At 41.0% G+C, this 20775-nt stretch overlaps 1 protein-coding gene across 3 annotated transcripts in view; it reads left to right on the forward strand.

Annotated features, from left to right (window-relative positions):
- The window catches only part of Mecom (MDS1 and EVI1 complex locus), a 59527-nt gene that overhangs the window by 9454 nt on the left and 29298 nt on the right, over positions 1 to 20775 (forward strand). For 2 of the 3 annotated variants that reach the window (XM_059265321.1, XM_059265323.1), the window contains exons 2-6: positions 2727 to 2829; positions 6993 to 7209; positions 12704 to 12851; positions 14022 to 14175; positions 19158 to 20514. In XM_059265321.1, the coding sequence (XP_059121304.1) occupies positions 2781 to 2829; positions 6993 to 7209; positions 12704 to 12851; positions 14022 to 14175; positions 19158 to 20514 (1925 nt within the window). In that variant the 5' untranslated portion in view covers positions 2727 to 2780. Of the gene's footprint in view, positions 1 to 2726; positions 2830 to 6992; positions 7210 to 12703; positions 12852 to 14018; positions 14176 to 19157; positions 20515 to 20775 lie in introns of all 3 variants that reach the window. The other variant, XM_059265322.1, reaches the window with a different exon arrangement.

The raw sequence follows: 20775 nt of genomic DNA on the forward strand, positions 1-20775 counted from the left end.
GAAACACCTTGAGAGGAGGACTGGACCCATGAGGATGTGGAGGATGGGACTTCAAGGCATGTTCTTATTGCTATATGGGGAAGCATGCCCAGAATTTGCCCTCGTTATGGCTGGCATTTGCCAGTTCTTTTCAAACCCCAGTTTCACGAGCATCATAAAAATTCAGTTAAAATTGAAAAGAACACCCTGAAGTTAAAATCCACTCTGCTCTGCCTTGCCTTTCATGGCCTGGAATGTCACCTTTTACCTCCAGTAAATAAAGCCAACGTCAACACTCTTCCATGTCTTTTATATTTTATGCACTCAATATTCTTCACATGACAATCTGGACACTTAAAGGGTAATTACACGAGTGATCTATGTCCTGGCAAAGAGAATTGTCTTCATAATATATAGTTGCAGTGTATCCATCATTTTCTTTTGTTCCTTGGACTGTTCGCATTGGATTGAGTAAGTCTAAAATGGAATTAAAGGAGACATGATTAATAGAGGACCGCAAAGAAATCACGGCATCATAATACTTTCTTAAAGCGGCCTGACGTATGTGTTTGAGGAGCGTTGCCCAGCTGAGACAACCGCTCTCTTCTACCATCTTGTGTGAGTTGTCTTTCTAACCTCAATGTTTATGAGAAGCCACTGAAAAGTCCTAATATGTCATGATTTAAATGTTAACATGCTGTTGGAAAGGAAATTAGTAAGTTAAACCTGCAAGAGATACCAGAGCAGAGGTGATTCCAACTGTTGAGAGAAGTCTATTGTTTTCTAAGGGGAAACAGAACTCAAGAAGGAAGCAGAGTACTAACCAGCCTGTAACTCGAAGGTGTAAGGGAAAGGCACACACATGCGGTGATATTTTAATCTGGTAACTTTTTGAACAGGACTCTTCCTGCCTGTAAGCCTCCAGAGAGACGAGAGTGTGATAGGTTGACATTGGGTGCAAGGTGACCATGTTCTGCTTTGCGCTCCCTTTTAAATAGAAACTGCAGAAGGAGCCGATTTTGTGATAGTCTACATTTCACTCTTGGAAAAATAAAAGAATTGTAGGTTACATTATAGCAGTGTTCAGCAGTACTTCATGATTCACATTATTTTCTATAAAGAAACTTAAGCTGCTTTAACTACCAATGAATTTTTTAAAAGCTTCATTTTGACAACAAAGAGACTAAGCAAAAAATATTCCTCATTGGAGTATTTTTTTTTTTTTTAATTTAGCACAATTCCATGCTCTGGTCTTTTTTTATAGGAAAAAATAAAAAATAAACAACTGGAGTTTAGAGCCACCTACTGGAAAAAGGAGGCACATGCTTCTGTGTAAAGTCTTAAGCTTTTCAAATGATAAACAGATAGGTAAATGTAAAAAATGGATGTATATTTCCGTTGATCTCAGAAGACGATTTACACAGATTTTCTCAGCTTGAAGTGAGCAAACGTTCCTGGGTACCAGACTCAGAGCAAGCCTGAGGCTGGTCTCCAGTGAACAGTGTCTTCTGGTTATTCTGGTTTTTGGTTGATTTGTCATCTGTATTTCCCCCATCTTTTTGCTGTTGGCTTTGTTTTGGCTCCTACATGTGGCCTGGTGTTCAGAATATATTGGGGGGTGGGAGAACAATCTTGCTTGTTTATGGATTATTTAGCTAGTAAAGGGATTGGTGTGTGGGACAGAAAAACAGAATGTAGGTTAGCATGAGGGAGATAAACATTTAGGAAAAGACATAGGGTTGATTCACACAAGTACTGCAGAGGGTTATAATTTCTAGTGTTTATTAGTTACAGTATAACTTTCCTTTTCCCCAAAACCACCATCTGGTTATAGAATTGTTTAATAACTAACCTTAGAATAAGATGAATAATTGACAGCATTTTAATGGTAAAATAAATGCACATCTTGAAGATTTTTATGCTTAAATGCTTTCTTTATCAACGATGAAAGCCTGGTGCCTGGACACACAGGAGGCCATGACTTGTCTGTCACTGAGCTCCTGGGAAAGATAGGCAGCTCTTGGAAATTTCACATTGAGGTTCTCCATAAACCCCTACCCACCTCCCAATCCCTTCCAAATCACTAGTAGCATAAGCACCCCAAACAGCCTGATTACACAGTGACATGAGTGGCAGAGCCTGTGTGCTGGAGGTGCAATCAGCAGCTGGGTAGGAGCTCACCTTCCTGATGGGTGTGAGTAGAAAGCAGTGTTTTGAAACAAAGAGGCTCTCCTGTGATTCTGTTCTCTAGAGACCATGGCAATTCAGTTGGCTGCATCCCACCTATCATTCCATTTGGATCATCTCATGAAGAAAGGGTCCTGTGCTGACGTAGGGACAACTCAAGCTTAGCTAGGCCACTGCTGGATAATCAGGAGTGGTTCAGCTCTGTGAGGGTGTGGCCTGCTAGGTTCTTTGAAGAATTCAGGCATGGGAAAGTTCTTCGTTAAATGTTACACAGACTATAGGTGACCATATAGCAAACTTGTTTTACGGAATTTGCTCGGTATACTAGCTAGGCTTTGGGAAAAGTTTGTAAACTGCTTGAGAGATTTTTCTTTATTTCAACAAGGAGATTTTTTTCTTCTTAATTTATAAAACAGAAATCACCATTTCCTTTGATAAAAAATAAAAGGGAATGTGTTTATTAAAATATAAGAAAATGTACAGCTGCCCTGGTGTATCCTGCCCTTTGTTAACGCTTGCTCCTGTCTGTCTTTCCTGCCACCTGGGCCTGATCTTTGAAGATATTCTACCGAGTAGTCGCAGACATTGCACCGGGGGAAGAGCTCCTGCTGTTCATGAAGAGTGAAGACGATCCCCATGAGCCCATGGCGCCTGACCTCCATGGTGAGTGTGGTGCGCAGCACCCGGGGCCAGCTGCATTCCGGAGACAGCAACATGTCCAAGAGGGCCCTTCACACCTGTGGTTTCTCATGAGCTTCCTTGGCTGTACAGTGTCCTTGCTGACAAATGTGTTGTCTCAGAATGGGTATTTTCTGGAGTTGACATGTGGCTATTGTGATGGAGAAGCCACAGTGAGCTAAGGTCTATCCTGATGTGCACGAAACGAAGTTTGAAGACCTGGTCAGAACCATCCCCTTCAGTTTTGTCAATTCCTTCTGTAAGAATCCTCCCACTCTTTTAAAGAGTTTTTATTATTGTTTGTTTGTTTGTATATTTAGTGTTCTGTCTGCATGTGTGTATGTGCACACACAGTTTGTATGTACAAACAGTGCCTACAGAAGCCAGGAGGTGGTGTCACACTTTAGAAGCTAAAGTGATAGGAAGTTGTGAACCATCATGTGGGAACTGGAAATTGGACCCAGGTCCCATGCAAGAGTATATTACTGGGAAAGTGTTTTCACGAGAGCAAAACATGACCCTGTGGGAGGAGAAAGGAAGAGATCCTGGACATAAAAGTACAGATGAGGAAATGTTACAGCCAATGGAATTATTCCATGCCAGAAGACATCAAAGGATGGAGGCTCTAGACAAATGACAGCTAGTAGTGATCCATGTTCAAGACAGACCCAGGACAACCTGCTTGTGTGTCATTGAGCTGAGGCTATGTTTCTGTGTTCCTTCCTATTCCTGTCTCCTAATAGAATGTGATTTGGTTCAACACAGTATGTTGAACCAAAAATACTTTAGAGCACCTTTCAGTTGCAAGTATCAGAGTCAGGCTCCAGTGAGGCCGAGAGAGGACCTGAGCTCTCGAGTCTCGGTGACGGAAGCTGCCGTCATGACTAGTTTTTGTCCCCCATAGTTGAGCTCCATCTGTCTCTTTGTAAAACATACATTTTTCTATCAGAAAGTCTGACATGAGATTGCCTTTAGAAATCTAGACTTCTCAGTCAGCCTGGTAGAGTTTGTGCCTGAATGTGGAGTCTGACCTTACTTAGACGATACAGGGTGCTTAATGATTAAAAATGTGAAGTCTGGGGCTCATTGGGTACAGTTTTCACTTGTACATGAGTGTTGAGTCCTAGATGTTTTCAAGCAGTTTTTTAAAGTAGTAGCAGTGGTGGCGCACGCCTTTAATCCCAGCACTCAGGAGGCAGAGGCAGGCGGATCTCTGTAAATTCAAGGCCAGCTTGGGTTACAGAGTGAGTTCCAGGATAGGCTCCAAAGCTACACAGAGAAACCCTGTCTCGAAAAACCAAAAAAAAAAAAAAAAAAAAAAAAAGTAGTAGAAAAAGTTAATTTACTGCTTTCAAAATGCCCAAATAAAAGTAATTATTCCTTCTTAAGACTGCCACTCATTAAAGAAAGTAATTATGGTTTAAAGTATTTTGGAGGCTAAAAAGATAGATTGCCTTGCAAGCCTGAAGACCTGGGTCTGATCTTCAGAAGCCATGTGGTAACATCCAAGAGTGATGCCATGTAGTCTCAGTGCTTATGAGGTGCAGACAGGTGAAGCTTTGGGACACTGACTGGTCTGCCAACCAATTTAGTGAGTTCTAGGCCAGTACCTGAAAACTGTCACCCGAGGTTGTCTTCCCATCCACACATATACACGCATCTGAACACACACTTTTACACACACGTATATGAACACACATATACACATATATTTCTGTATAAAACGTCCTTGAATCATTAATTGCTTGTTGTTTCAATGTATATTTATTTTCAAATATAACCATGTACTGATGTATAAGACTTAGAAAGTTTAAGTGGTTATTTGGGTTTATATTACTAGAAAAAAATAAATTTAAAGCATTTGTGCTCCATATCTTCTATATGCTGTGTATAATTCGCTTTGCATACATTGTTTCTTAATCTTTTACATATAGATTATAACCCCCTGAGTGAGGTATTATATTGATTTTACAGTTTGAGGAACTGAGGCTAAAGGGAAGTAAATTCTCTTGGAAGAAAACACAGCCAACATGTAGGACGGTGTCTTTGTTGTCTAATATTAGGCTCCTTCCATGCATTTTGCAGCCTGGAAGCTCTGTTTCTTTGTGGGTTCCTGGATGACATTGGAAGCACAGATCTTGACTATGTAGACAGTGTTATAAATTTTAGAAAAATTTTCTTTAGTTAATATTGAGATTTCTGTCTCCAAGGCAGAGGAGATTGACTGTAGACCACATCCAACCCCATAACTCGCTGCATACCAAGTAAAGACAGAGTTATCCTGTCCTCTGCCATTGCCCCACCCCCTGTTACTGATGTGGTTTAAGCTAAACCTGTGTCTTCAGTGGTACCAGGCTCTTGGTGGGTCTCTGTTAGACTTGCCCCACTGCAGATGGGGGAAATTCTTCTACAGACTAAGCCTGAACATACGTCCACTTACAGCTTCTGGTGAAATTCTGTTCCCCTCTTAACATGAGCATTTAATCCTCCTGTAACATCCTTTCTCTCCTCCCCTCTGTGTGCCTTATCCACCTGGCATGCTTCACTGCAGTCTGACCCTTCTGTGAGCCGTGTGTGTGAGCACCTTCACCCTTAGTGCGCACTATCCCCATCTCACCTCACCGATTTTTACCTATTCTAAACCCTTTGTGAACCATTTTCTCCAACTTAATTGAGGTAGGCAGTCATTTCCTTTGGGTTCCTGTGTGTTCTTTTGTCACAGCATTGCACTCATGCATATCCCTCTGAGTTTCTTGTGTATTCATTCTCCAGCAAAGTGTCTGGCAATTTGGTAGGTGATCACAATGTTTTCCCCCAAACACTTAGTCAATTAATAACTGAAGAATAACGTCTTCCTTGGTTATCGGTCTACAAAACAGCATATGTGTCATGGTGTTATTATGGGTGCTTTTCAGCTTCGTGAGGTATACACAATACCTCTGGGAGCATACCTGTGACCTCCACTGAGTGTGGTCTTTTGAGTGGAATCTCAGCTATTGAGTAGAAAGAGCAGGAACAGTGCTCTTTGTCCCTGACTATAAAGCACATTGTGTTTTCCACCGCTGTTGTCTATGTATAAATATGTCGATTTGAAGTGTAAATTCATGTTTGCTGTTTAACAAAGCCATGTCAATTCTCACTGGCCCCAGAGGACAATAAATTAACCTTGCAGGGTGCTAAAGACAGCCTGTGCTCCATGACAGTTTGCTGACAATGATGGGTATAATTGTGGTTCAGACAGGGCCTCTGTGTACCCTGTGTCTTTCAAGCAACGTGTCATTGGCTTAGGGAAATGTGGAAGTGAGTTCGAATTCTGACACAGTCACTTATCTTTCAGCTCTGTAACTGACTGTTTAGTTTTCCTCAAGCTTTAGTACTGTTATCTGAAAATTTAGGTAAAAATTAAGTTTTAAGGAATATGAATAACTCCTGTACTGGCTTGAGAGACTAGATTATGGTTAGTGTGTATTAATTATTGCTTCTATTATCCCTAGAACCTGCAAATGTGTTTAGGTGTTAAGTTTTACTTTAACAGATCACATTGTAGCCACAGTAAACACATTATTTTTCCAGATTTTTATGGGGTTCTTTCCATATGTTATTTTTAATTTCTACATTAAGCTTGGCTTGGGAGAAATAATAGTCAAAACTTTCAGGGTTGGGAAATGGCTTAGTGGGTAAAGTGCTTGCTGTCTAAGCATAAGGCCTTGAGTCTGGATCCTCAGCATCCAGGGAAAAGCCGAGCACGGTTGTGCACATCTGTAACCCCATCAGAGGTGGAGGCAGAATAAGGAGTACCCCCAGGGTTTGCAGCCGAGCTAGTTCACCCACGTGGCGAGCGGTCCACTGAGAGGTTGTTTCAAAAAACAAATTGGGGAGCAATAGAGACAGACACCCAAGAGCAGCATCTCCCCTCCACATGTGCATACATGTAAGGGTGAGTCCACTTATACACAGACAGTCTCCCCCAATTTCCGTCCCTCCCTCCTCCCATCTTTCACACACACACACACACACACACACACACACACACACACACACACGCACTCCAAAAGCAAACAATGGTTGTGTAACTCAGTAAGGTTTGTGGTGGCAGTTGATTCTGGACCCTACAGTGCTAGCTACTAACATTCGAACTGTCTCCACAGAAGATCGGCAGCACCGCTGTGAGGACTGTGACCAGCTCTTTGAATCCAAGGCTGAACTAGCAGATCACCAGAAGTTTCCATGCAGCACACCTCACTCGGCGTTCTCCATGGTGGAAGAGGACTTGCAACAAAACCTTGAGAGTGAGAGTGATCTCCGAGAGATCCATGGCAACCAGGACTGTAAGGAATGTGACCGAGTTTTCCCCGATCTGCAAAGGTTAGCAGACCTGTTGAACATGGGTGTTTGCTCTGCAGCAAAATGTTATGCTGGAGTTTGGCAATTTTGTTCTGGGGAAGAATGGAGCTTCAAACATCTGGCCAGATTTGCTGGTGGCGTGCTCAGAGATCCCTGTTTCCTTTTTTTTTTTTTTTTTATCAAACAGAAAATACTCTGTCCATCCTCTTTCCCTTTTATCTCCTCCCTTCTTCCCCTCCTTCCTTTCTTCCTAAACTTAGGGATCCAACCAGAGTCTTGACTGTATTAGACAAGTGCTCAACCAGTGAGCTACATCTCCAGTCTACAGATATTATATTTTAAGTTGGGTTCTTGTGAACTGAAGGCTCAACTTACAGGGAATGATGACTCTGAGAAAAAAAATACAGGGTGAGGGGACAAATAGGTAGTGATATGCCAAGAACAGCAAAGCTACCTCTAAATCATTTAAATGACTAAACATCTAGACCTCAGGCTCACTTTAAAAGATGCTTTTTGATAGAGCCATGTAGCTCAAGGATTTAATTCAAATTAGTCATCCAATTGCACAGCTACAAAAGAACAAGAATATGCTGTGTCTTCGTGTGGGATTTTCTATGGGGAAGAATGGCAGGTGCTGTAGGATTCTAAATGAAGCAATGCTTGAATATTTACCTTTCAGAAAATGAAAATCAGATCTCAGTAGCGTATTTGCTTTGCATGGCAATTCAAATTTGATTTAAGAATGTTTTTTATTTGACTGAAGGAAACAACAACACCAGAGCCTCCCCTTAAAAGACTATATTGATAACTATGCTACAAAATGCAATGCCATGTTTAGAGACGCTAATAACTTTTCTTTTTGTTTATTTCTACCTAATGGCTTTTGCTTTTGGTTCACAAAGGATTTTAATAATTGCATTCATTATTTTGTGTTTTTCAATCTGGAAATGATCTTTGGAACACACAATTCGACTTTCAAGAGAACACCTCACACCATGTTTCCGTGGGAAAGCTGTGCACCGACTGGCCTTGTTCAAGAGTGTGAACGGTTGAGTGGGCTCTGCACACAGCTCGCAGCAACACTCACCCTTTCTTTCCCTGTCCTCCTTTACTGGCTGCTCTCCCTGTTTTTCTGTCCCTCCTCTTACTGCCCTGCATTCTCTTCTCCTGTTTTGGTCTTGCTAGGAAAGGATTTCATGCAAACATCGTTCCATTTAGATATGAATGACTAACAGACATTGAAGTATTACCACTTTCTTAATGAGACTGAGTCAAATAGCTGCATCTTTAGCTTTGGAAACTCAGGTCCAAGTTTGTTTGTTACTAATGAAAAGAGAAAATGGGAAATAAGAGAGATTCCCTAGCACTCTTTACATTCACTCTATAAATATAAATCTGTAGAGAATAAATCAGTAAGTTATCTATATACGGTTAGCAAAATGTATATTTATAATAAAAAAATCACTCAGTGTCTCTCAAATATCATCATGTCCCAGTATTATAAAACATAAAACCAGTAGATGCCATTAAGAAGAGAAAATATTCATACAAAGAAATGCTATCTCTAGTGCCAGAAATGAAGTACCTTTGGGAGGTGAATAGCAAGTGTCCTCAGGAGGGGCTTTCTGCATCTATTCAACCTCAGGCAAGAGCTCTAGGTAGGCCACTTCATGCTGAAGGCAACTATCAGTCAGTCATGAGGTGGACTACAGTGCAGAACCCTCCAAACCTGCCTTCTGGAAGCCCAGGCAGATGCAAAGAGTGTATTTTTCAAGCAGTCGGACACCATTTCACTAAGTGTTGTGGGTGGTCATGGATTATATGCTGTAGTCCTGCCCCAAATGTGCATCTTTTGGATAGTTCCCCCTTCATTGAAGGCTGCCATTATTGCTAATCTTGTCAACAGATGAGACTGCCTTCTTTAATGTAACATATTCTTCTTTCTGCATCTCCCATCTAAAATACATAAAATTCTTTGTTGAATTTGTGTGTGTGTGTGTGTGTGTGTGTGTGTGTGTGTGTGTGTGCGCGCGCGCGCGTAGGTACAACTTGCTGGAGTTGCAGGAGTTTGTTCTCTCTTTCTACCATGTAGAATCCTAGGATAGGACTTAGGTGGTTAGCCCTAGCACATTTACACACTGAGCCATCTTTTTGTCCCTAAAATCTTTAAAACGAATCCAGAGGTGGGCACAGGGTGGGGGCGAGAACATGGGATGCTGACAAAGCTCCACAAACTATTATTAAACTGTTTGAAAAGTAAAGAAGTCTGATGACTGGCTGGAGTGCTTGTGTTTGTGGAAGCAATGCACTTTTGCTTTTGGATAACTTGCTTCCCTCCCTCCTTTTGGGTGTGCATGTGAGGGCTAAGAGGGTGTATGTGTGTATGTGTGGAGTCTGTGCATGTGCACATGTATGTGTAGCTATATGAACACATATATATGCACATGCATGAGCAGGACAGAGGATAACCTTGGCTTTCATTCTCTGGAGGCTGTCCACGTTTCTTTTCTGTTTTATTCTGAGACAGGATTTCTCTTTGGCCTGAAGCTTACTGACTAGGCTAGGCCAGCTGGTGCCAGTGAGCCCACCCCAGGGCTCTTCTCTCTACCTTCTCTGCTTGGATTTCAAATGTATGCTGTCATGTCAGCCTGTTATGTGGGTGCTAGGAACTTAATTTTGTTCCCCATGCTTCTATATTACTATCTACATGGCCCTTTTTATCAGAGTAGTTGACAGTGATAACACTGTGGAACAATATGAATCTCGTGCTACTCAAGAGAAGGAACAAAGGAAACGTTGCCTTGCTTTGTCATCCCCTACTGAGTGCTATGTGCTCACAACATTCTCTTGGAACTAGACCACATCCTTGTAGTTAGGAGAAAGAATGAGTCTCAGAACACATGGCAATCTTCTGCCACTGGGAGGCAGGGCTTAGGATCCACATACAGATACTGGAACATGTGTCCAAAATGGCTTACTCTCCCTGGCTACTGAAGATAGCAAAAGCTCACTCACTGCATTGGTTTCCAAGGATGCTTCTGACCCAGCTCACGCTCATTGCAGTTACTGAGATCTATCCTACCTCACTCACTAGCTTTTCAACTTTAACAGAGGGGTGCATGTGCAGATAAAGATAGGGTCTTCCAGCTCCATGTCCCTTTTCCACCCAGTACTTTGTTTTCAGCACTTGTGGTCAGACAGCAGCATTTTCAACAGGACTGATTCACAGGGCCTCAAAATGAGTTCATATGCCAATACGAATAGGAAGGAAACTATGGAGGAAAATAAATGTGGGAAAGGTATTTTTAGTTTATGAAGATATGAGAGTGAGTGCTTTATTCAGTTACCAATCCCACTCATAACTGCTGAGGAATGCATTCTTAATACATGTCTTAATTGACATTCAAATACAGGATATTCATCTCACAGAAAAATGGGACAGAAAGTTAAACACTCATTCTTGCCAGTTTTAATAGATTTTTATTGTGGAATGCTTCAAATAGGCACACATCAGAGAGGATGGTGAATTTAAAAACACCAGTGTGTTCAGTTTCAACAATTGTCACAAAGACCAGTTTTGTCTTACTTTTCTACCTATTTTAGAGTATTTGAAACAAACTTCGGATATTATATTTTTCTTTATATGTATTCTCATTATATATATATATGTGTGTGTGTGTGTGTGTGTGTGTGTGTGTGTGTGTGTGTGTGTGTATGTGTCTGTAGAAATTTAAGACTTTTGAAACATAGTTTGGTACTGTACTTTAAAAATAATAAGTTTGGCATCATTCTGATAGTTAGGACTTTTAGGATTATTATGAACAGAAGGTCCATGTATTAGAGTTGATTGACAGTATTATGCCTACTTTAATCTAGTAAATGTTCCTCTTGTCAGATTCTCCCTCTCAGTCTATCTCTCTCTAGCTACTTTTCTCAGTACACCTTTTTCCTTGCAAATTCTGCTGTGTATATGTCCTTTGTGGTTTGTGTATATGTCCTCTCTCTTTCCTGCTTTTGCCCATAAAGGCATCATTGCATCCTCAGCCTTGGCTGGGCTTTAGATGCAGTGGTTTAACAGCATGCGTTGTTGATATTGTCATTTATTCATATCAGGTAATTAATGACAAATGAAGAATTCCAGTTTCATCATCCTTTCATCATTTATTATAAGGATTAATTAACTATGTGTAGAAAAACTATCCCTTGTTGTCTATTTTGCCGCCCTAAAATAGAGTTTCCATCATAGGGAAAGCATGAAACATGTTTGTATTTTCCCCTTCATTGTCTGGTTTTGACAATAATCACCCCATTAGGGTGACTGGCAAAGTTTCGTTTTGTTTAAAGACTCAAGCATATTTTCAAATTGGCATCCTGATTTCTTTTGAGGTCATCTACCGCTTTCTTGCTCTTTGTAATAACAAAATGTTCAGCACCTAGCTTGTATGCTTTATCAGAGTGGAAATGGGCTAAGACTCTCAGGAGCTCCTAGTACTGTACGTGAGTGTAGTATGCTAGTGTGCCATGGACGATGTGGTTAATGAACAAAAATGTTGCAGGTGCCTGCTAACTATAGACATTATCTATACTTGCTTCTCATTGTATTTGTGCAGGGTCACGTACCAAATTAGGAAAGGAAGCCAAAATCTCAAGAAATCAAAACATTCTAAACTTTAAAATGTAGATAGACTATCTTGTGAGAAACTTCTAATCATGTTTTTCTCAATACTGTATTTACTTAAATTCTATATGCTTTCCCTTATAGTTCATGTTATCTATCTATCCTTCATCTATCTATCTATCTATCTATCTATCTATCTATCTATCTATCTATCTATCTATCTATCTATCTACCTACCTATCTATCTATTAATCTATCTGTCTGTCTGTCTATCCATCTGTCTATTGATCTTCCACCTATCTTCTTCTTTTTCATACTCATCATTGCAGTCGCCAGTGTTATTGTCATCATCATCCTCTATTATCTAGCCCCATGTATCCCCATGTATCTATCTGCACATCCACACACCTATATCAGGGCCATAATCAAAAGTTAACTTTCAGTTCTCTTTTCTATATGACTAGAAATGTAAATACTTTCATATCTAGAGGTTACATATATTATTAGAGAAAATACTTACCCCATATCCTTAAGCATTTTATTAATATGTTTTATATTGGAATGAAGTCGATAGCAGCAATCAATGTTGCTATTAAGATTATGTCACAAATCTATAATAGATAACTGTCTATCATAGTCCTAAATCAACAGATAATCCTCGATAGCTGTGTCAGATTTATTCCTAACAGGGCTAGAGCTGATGGGAAATGTAGTCTAGGGGACATAACGGGTACTGCTGTCCATCAAAACCCCATTTCTCCTCTTTCCTTCTTCCCACTCCAGCTTCTTTCCTTCTCAGTTCTCTCCTTGCCAGATGGATTAGTCATGAAGTAGAATTCTGTTTTTGAATGTTTTCCTTGTCACCACATCTTATTAAATCCATTGTTCTCTTAACAGCTTGGAGAAGCACATGTTGTCACATACCGAGGAGAGAGAGTATAAGTGTGATCAGTGTCCCAAGGCATTTAACTGGAAGTCCAATTTAATTCGCCACCAGATGTCACATGACAGTGGAAAGCACTATGAATGTGAAAACTGTGCCAAGGTACAGTGAATTTGTGGTCTACTCACCTCTCTCTCCTCCTCTCTCTTCATCCATCACCTGCTATGCTGTATAAAACCAGGCCTTGAGATGGGGAACTATAAATACCTTCAGAAAAGTAGACTGAGTGTTGTGTGCCAAAAAGCATCAGTAGAGCACACAGAGACACTTAGTGGGTATCCTTTTATTTCTGTCAGGGAGGAAGTGAGGCTTAATGGTGAGTTACAGAACTAGGTGTGAGACATCCCTGGTCCTGCTACTGACTTGCCAGTATGGGGTTGTTTCATTCCTCATGGGGAATGAAAATTGTACCCCATGTTCATTACTTACTTCTTTTAATAGCTATTTGTGAGAAAAATCACATAACACTCGGAATGCTCATTCAGAAAGAGTGGGAGACTCCAACTTTTTTCAAGTTTTCCATCTAATCCCTCTTATAAATCATAATTTGGTTCTCATCAAACAGTGCAGGGCTCTGTCTTAGTGGTCAGTTCTACACAACATTCAGGTGAAGTGATAGTGCTCCATTTGGGCCATAGAGTAAGTTCCAGCATTGGCCATCCACAATGAACACAGAGATGTCCTGAAAGGTCGCTTTCTATCTCTATAGCTTTCATGGCAGTGGAAAATGGGACATTTGAAATAGTTCAAGGATATTTTATTCCTGAATGTGTTACTGGGTTTCTCATTTTTATTTAGTGAAATATCCAAAGGAAAAGCTCCAGATTGCTGGAAACATGCAGAAGAAACACTGTGTTTGAGTTTAACTTCTTAGGGACATTATTTAAATTGATTTGGGGTACTTTCATCAAAATCTTCCAAATCATGTGTGCAATGTGTCTTTAGTTAAAGTGTAGTTTTAATGATGGCCTGGACAGAATTGATCTTTACCCTCAGTTACTAAAAAGGCCTTGACTGTGTCCTGACAGTCCATTCATTACGTGGTCCAATAACTGATACTAATAGATACACTGCTATAAATGCAGAGGATGGAATAATTTCTGGGTTCTTCCTTAAAGGAGTTTCTTGTACTGTGGAAATACAGCTTTCTCTTGGTCTTTGGTGAAAACAAATAAAAACAAGACAAAGAAAGTTTCTCGTTGGGCTGTTGCTGGTCTTCTTTCTTGTATCTGAGCGAAGTTTCTGGATTAATCAGTACTCGTTTCCTAGCAGGTTTTCACGGACCCTAGCAACCTTCAGCGACATATTCGGTCTCAACATGTCGGCGCCCGGGCCCACGCTTGCCCGGAGTGCGGTAAAACGTTTGCTACTTCATCAGGCCTCAAACAACACAAGCACATCCACAGCAGTGTGAAGCCCTTCATCTGTAAGTGTGAACACACCAGCCTCCTCTGCATCTACCTCTCTTTCAAAAGGCTCTGTGCTCAGGAGCATGGCCACCCATGTCCCTTGTGGGTGGGAGGAGGTTGCTTTCTTAGTTTTTTTTGGTCCAAAGTAGAAAGGTTATTTTATATTATAAGAAATTATTTTGTAAGCAGATCCATGGCATTTTGTCTATAGTCCATGGGGTGTTTTCTTTTAGATGGAATCAGTATCAGGCAAAGAAAAGAGAAGTCATTAAATAATGAATGGAGAGAGCCTCCCTAGGCTGGAGGACTTAGTCAAGACAATCAGGTTTATCTCACATTGTAAATGTTCCTTGCTTTGTAAAACAGCCAATAGCAGATATCACTAAGTGATTAAAAACCTGTTCTGCATCTCAAGGAGCTGGAAGAATCCCACCTGACAAGAAGGCTTATGTTATTGTGTGTGTACTGGAGTGTATGTGTAGAGGTGGTAAATACTGGAGTGTATGTGTGGAGGGGGTAAATGCTGGAGAGTATGTGTGGAGGGGGTAAATACTGTAGTGTATGTGTGGAGGGGGTGAATGCTGGAATGTATGTGTGGAGGGGGTAAATACTGTAGTGTATGTGTGGAGGGGGTGAATGCTGGAATGTATGTGTGGAGGGGGTAAATACTGTAGTGTATGTGTGGAGGGGGTGAATGCTGGAATGTATGTGTGGAGGGGTAAATGCTGTAGTGTATGTGTGGAGGGGGTGAATGCTGGAATGTATGTGTGGAGGGGTAAATGCTGTAGTGTGTGTGGAGGGGGTGAATGCTGGAGTGTATGTGTGGAGGGAGTAAATGCTGGAATGTATGTGTGGAGGGGGTAAATGCTGGAGTGTATATGTGGAGGGGTAAATGCTGGAATGTATGTGTGGAGGGGTAATGCTGGAATGTATGTGTGGAGGGGGTATTTGCTGGAGAGCATGTGTGGAGAGGGTAAATGCTGGAGTATATGTGTGGAGGGGGTATTTGCTGGAGAGCATGTGTGGAGAGGGTAAATGCTGGAGTATATGTGTGGAGGGCGTAAATGCTGGAGAGTATGTGTGGAGGGGGTAAAATGCTCTTATTCCTCCTCTGCTTGCTGATTCCATTGCAGATCGGTAGTTCTGGGCCAGTTGAAAAAGCAGAATATTTTCTCTTTGATGCTGCACAGGCTCTTTCTCCCATCCACTGCACTCAAACAGATTTACAAGCTGCATGCTTTCAGGGGATGTCCTTCCTGCCCACCTACTTGGCACACCCCTGGACTGAGCACTTTAGTAACACACTTCATGAAAAGGAAAACTCAGCTCCTGTTCATTTGTTCATCCTTGCGGGTCTGTTTCTGGGTTGTGCTGCACTAATTCAGAAGGTAAACTATTTGTTCCCAGTTTATCCAGGCAACAGTTCTGGGGCTCTGTGCTCCCTTGCTCTGCTGGGTGTGTAAATACAGGGAAGAAGTGAGCTGCGTTACCAACTTCTAAACTGATTTTGGATCCAGATCTGGGTGGGATGGTTTGAATCGTTACCAGCATCTGGCAGCATCTCTGAGTTTTTGCTTTGGGAACTCCATGAAAACCAGTTCGATCTCCTTCTGGTTTGTTTGTTTGTTTATTTATTTTGACAAGCACTGATGGTTTGCAGTAGGTATTCGAGGCACCACTACAGAACCTGCTGGCAAAACACCTACTTTTCAGTGCCAATGTGGAGTTGCCAGAGACTAACTGTCCTGTTCTTTGCCTTGACACAGCCTTCTTTTGTGCTTCCAAGTGCCAAAAAAGTTCTTGTCTTTCCTTTTCCAGTGTACAAGAGAGTCCTGTTTTGCTTAGATGTTCTGTTCCCTGGGTGGAGCGAAGACAACCAGCAGATAAACAAAGGGTGCCCTGAGCTCCCTGGGGAAGCTCTGTTGGAACCATGGGAAATTACATATACAATAGGAGTTTGAGATTTCTTGTCTTAAAAAAGAAAAAAATAAAGGAAGAAAGAAAGAGAGCGTTCATAACTCTAAGCCATAATTCCTGGCACGCCTGCTTGGAAGTGCTATAGGCATGCTATTTAGTTAATTTATTTCAGACTCATCAGAAATAAATGTTGGTAAGTTTTATGTTTTGGTGAGAAGAGCAGAATAAATCACAAGAAACTCTGATCACCTCTTGCATGCTTTATCTATTTTTAAAAACAAAAGTCAGGAAGCATAGACTCCATTGTTCAACACTCTTGTCTGCGCTATGAACCATGTTAAAGTCAACCTTTCCACTTTCAAGTATCACAGATTGTCCTTTATTATTCAGGCTGCATCCAATATTTCCCTTGAATGCATTCTCAGCAATTATTGGCAAATTTAAATAACAGATGACTTTCTTCAAATATCAAATCTGACAGTGAACCGTGGAGTAATTACAAATAATAGCCATGTAATTTCAGAACAAAGGGGTTTAAACGTAGGAGTTGCTGTGAGACTGAAAGGGTGGAGGGTCACCTATGGCTGCTATCTGTTTCCTCCTCAAAGGCCACACACCATGATTTGCCCCCAGTAGTGTGTTTATGACAACTGTCTCTTATTACAGTGGGCACAGGGTCCCTAGCGCTTGGTAATTACTCATCGCCTTTACAGCAATCCCCAGCCTTCCCAAATAGAAACCACATGCTCTAATAGACAGAATATATTCAAAATACCTCTTAATTTGTTTAAGAAGGAGAAAGATGCAATGTTAACTGCAGGCTAATTCCTTGTTCCTGAGAAAATTACAGTTGAGTGTAGACTTCAACATCAATTGAACCATTGACCTGGAGCCTGGTTATTGGTGTCTCAGTCCAAACCTTCAAGGGTGGTAAACAAACTCCCAACTAAGGAAACACCCCAGATTCTATGTTTTGAGACCAGACACAGACTCTACTCATCCTGTAACAAAAAGCTCCAGACAGACAAGTCAAATAAATCTATTATTTCCAACACAGACACTGTAGATTTTCTTAAAGCCATCCTGCTATAGGAAAGAAAATGAGAGAGCAGCATTTTTTTTAATAAAACATTGCAACTTCTGCCTTTAAGATTGGTTGACTACCCATTAAGACATTTTTCATAGTACTTTAATGCCCAAAGATTTTTTAAAAAAGTGTATTTCCATAATTCTAATTATATATATATATATATATATATATATATATATATATATATATATATATATGAATTTTGCTTGACTGAGTTCTATAAAGTAATATATCGATAATTTCTTGGAACTGTTCATAACTGAATCACAATAATACAATTATGTGGAAGTCTTACCCCCTAGGTGATTTTATTTAGTGTATCAAGTAGTGCAAATAGTACATGTGTTGATTGAGCCTGTTTAAATGCTGTTGGAGCAGACTGGGGAATATATTCTGGTAGAAATTTGAAAAGAAAGCGCCTCCATCTTCTTTTCCTACTTATGTCCCTGTGACAGTCTCTGCAGTGTGGCAAAGGCTCTGTTCATATTAACGAGCACACTGATGTGCAGCAGTACTGTTTACCCTCTATCAGCAAAAACCCAGAAATGCAATCGCTTAGCACTTCCTGTTTGTGCAGGGGGGAGAGGACAGAGCTCCAGTGAGTTTTGCTTGACTGTGTTCTATAAAACCTCCTTTGCATGAACTGTTTAAAAAATCGTCATTGCTTTGACTCAAGTGTTGGACTTCACCATTCTGCACCCACAGTCAGCCATCACTTGAAAGCAGTAACTGGTGAATTTGGTGTTTATTTTCCTGAAATCAATTTGTTTCAACAATTACCAGTAAAGTATATCATATTCCCACATGTATAAAACATGTACAGAGGCATTAAATTAAGCTTACACATAAAGTAACTCATCAACAGCAAAGTTAAAAAACAAAAGTATGATGCTTAGCAATTTGATATTATAATCCTGCAAGACTCAAACTGATTAAAGTCTTACTTAAAAGGCTGAAAGGTCACAAAGGTTGGCCTTAAAATATACTTAGAAATATTGGCACATCTGTGAGAAGGGACATGCTACTTTATGGACAAATTCTTGGTTAAGGAGGATAGTATAGGACCACACCAGCTGCAGGGTTCTTTCAGAAGCAGACTTTTCACAGCCTCTCCTCTGCTTCCCATACTTGGCCATGACACGCAGAAGTCAAGCCCTGAGATAACTGAGGAAGATACAACAACAAGTGAGCATGTTTCCCAAGGATGGGGGTTTCATGTGCAGGAAGGCTAGCACAGCCACTGGTGTGAGGGGAAGTCAGAGGACGTGCTCATGGTTCATGGGAACCAGCAATGCAGGATGGGCTACATTCAATTGAGTTTCCTTTGCAGGCTTAAAATAGAGCCATTGTAAATTATGTCAGTCTTTCTCAAATCATGAAAATGATTGTTAAAAAGGTCTCCCAATACACAATGTGCATTGTTGTGTGGCTTTGATGTGTGAATGATGAGAGTGCATGATATAATGCTAATGAAATAGTGGGAGAGCAGCCACAGCCTTCCCCACAAGGAGAGTTGATAAAGGTGAAGTCTGTGGATGAGGGAAGGCTGTTTACTCTGTCTTCATGCCTCCGATCTAGGATGTTTTAAGTGCTCTGAAGTTTTCCTGCTTACTATATCTTTAATTTTTCAGATCCTACTAGTGTTAGTAATCAGGTGGAGGATGTAATGTATTTTGGACCATGACTTCTCCATAAATATTTAAACACAACAGTATTATGCAAAATATTGTGCAGGGGGGGATGGAAAACATGTACGTTCTCTGTGTGAAGTATTTGTGCTGCTTTGCAGACATTTGTCAGTTGGATGCCTTGCTTTGGAATCTAGTAAAATGGAAATTTTTATGTTCAGAGCATCCAGATTGGTGACTCCCAACTTCTATTCCTGGCTTCCTAATTGAAACTACTCTGGGTAAACCACTTGTGATACTTACTTGCTGAATTCAGAAGCAATTGCCATAAAGCCTGAGACTCTTTTTTGTTGTTTGCACACAGGTGAGGTCTGCCATAAATCCTATACTCAGTTTTCAAACCTTTGTCGTCATAAGCGCATGCATGCTGATTGCAGAACCCAAATCAAGTGCAAAGACTGTGGACAAATGTTCAGCACTACGTCTTCCTTAAATAAACACAGGAGGTTTTGTGAGGGCAAGAACCATTTTGCGGCAGGTGGATTTTTTGGCCAAGGCATTTCACTTCCTGGAACCCCAGCTATGGATAAAACGTCCATGGTTAATATGAGTCATGCCAACCCGGGCCTGGCTGACTATTTTGGCACCAATAGGCATCCTGCTGGTCTTACCTTTCCAACAGCTCCTGGATTTTCCTTTAGCTTTCCTGGTCTGTTTCCTTCAGGCTTGTACCACAGGCCTCCTCTGATACCTGCTAGTCCTCCTGTTAAAGGACTATCAAGTACTGAACAGTCAAACAAATGTCAAAGTCCCCTCTTGACACATCCTCAGATACTGCCAGCTACACAGGATATTTTGAAGGCACTATCTAAACACCCACCTGTAGGGGACAATAAGCCAGTGGAACTGCTACCCGAGAGGTCCTCTGAAGAGAGGCCCCTTGAGAAAATCAGTGACCAGTCAGAGAGTAGTGACCTTGATGATGTCAGTACACCAAGTGGCAGTGACCTGGAAACAACCTCGGGCTCTGATCTGGAAAGTGACCTTGAAAGTGATAAAGAGAAATGTAAAGAAAATGGTAAAATGTTCAAAGACAAAGTAAGCCCTCTGCAGAATCTGGCTTCAATAAATAATAAGAAAGAATACAGCAATCATTCCGTTTTCTCAGCATCTGTAGAGGAGCAAACCGCGGTGTCAGGAGCTGTGAATGATTCTATAAAGGCTATTGCGTCTATTGCTGAAAAATACTTTGGTTCCACAGGACTGGTGGGGCTGCAAGACAAAAAAGTCGGAGCGTTACCTTACCCTTCCATGTTTCCCCTCCCATTTTTTCCAGCATTCTCTCAATCAATGTACCCATTTCCTGATAGAGACTTGAGGTCGTTACCTTTGAAAATGGAACCCCAATCACCAAGTGAAGTAAAGAAACTGCAGAAGGGAAGCTCTGAGTCCCCTTTTGACCTCACCACTAAGCGAAAGGATGAGAAGCCCTTGACTTCAGTCCCCTCGAAGCCTCCAGCAACATCCGCCACTAGTCAAGACCAGCCCCTGGATCTAAGTATGGGCAGTAGGAGTAGAGCAGGTGGGACAAAGTTGACTGAGCCTCGAAAAAACCATGTATTTGGAGAAAAGAAAGGAAGCAATATGGAAACAAGACCGACTTCAGATGGCTCCTTGCAGCACGCGAGACCCACTCCCTTCTTCATGGACCCCATTTATAGGTAAGGATGATGGGAGAGGATGGTGGATGAAACAGATGTATGAAACAGAGATTGTATACTATATCAACATTTCTTCTTCCAGATCATTTATTGTAATTATTATCATTATCATTAACAGTGGATGAAGTTTAATCTTGAGAAATCAACTTTTATTCAGAAGTTGACAGGTTAAGTTTGGATCTATTTTTGGATGTCTCTGAAATTGAGGTTTTAGAATAGGCCCACAGAATTTTTTTTAATCCTGACAATAAACTTATTTTT

Source organism: Peromyscus eremicus, chromosome 6 (genome assembly GCF_949786415.1).
Source record: "Peromyscus eremicus chromosome 6, PerEre_H2_v1, whole genome shotgun sequence".
Classification (NCBI taxonomy): domain Eukaryota; kingdom Metazoa; phylum Chordata; class Mammalia; order Rodentia; family Cricetidae; genus Peromyscus; species Peromyscus eremicus.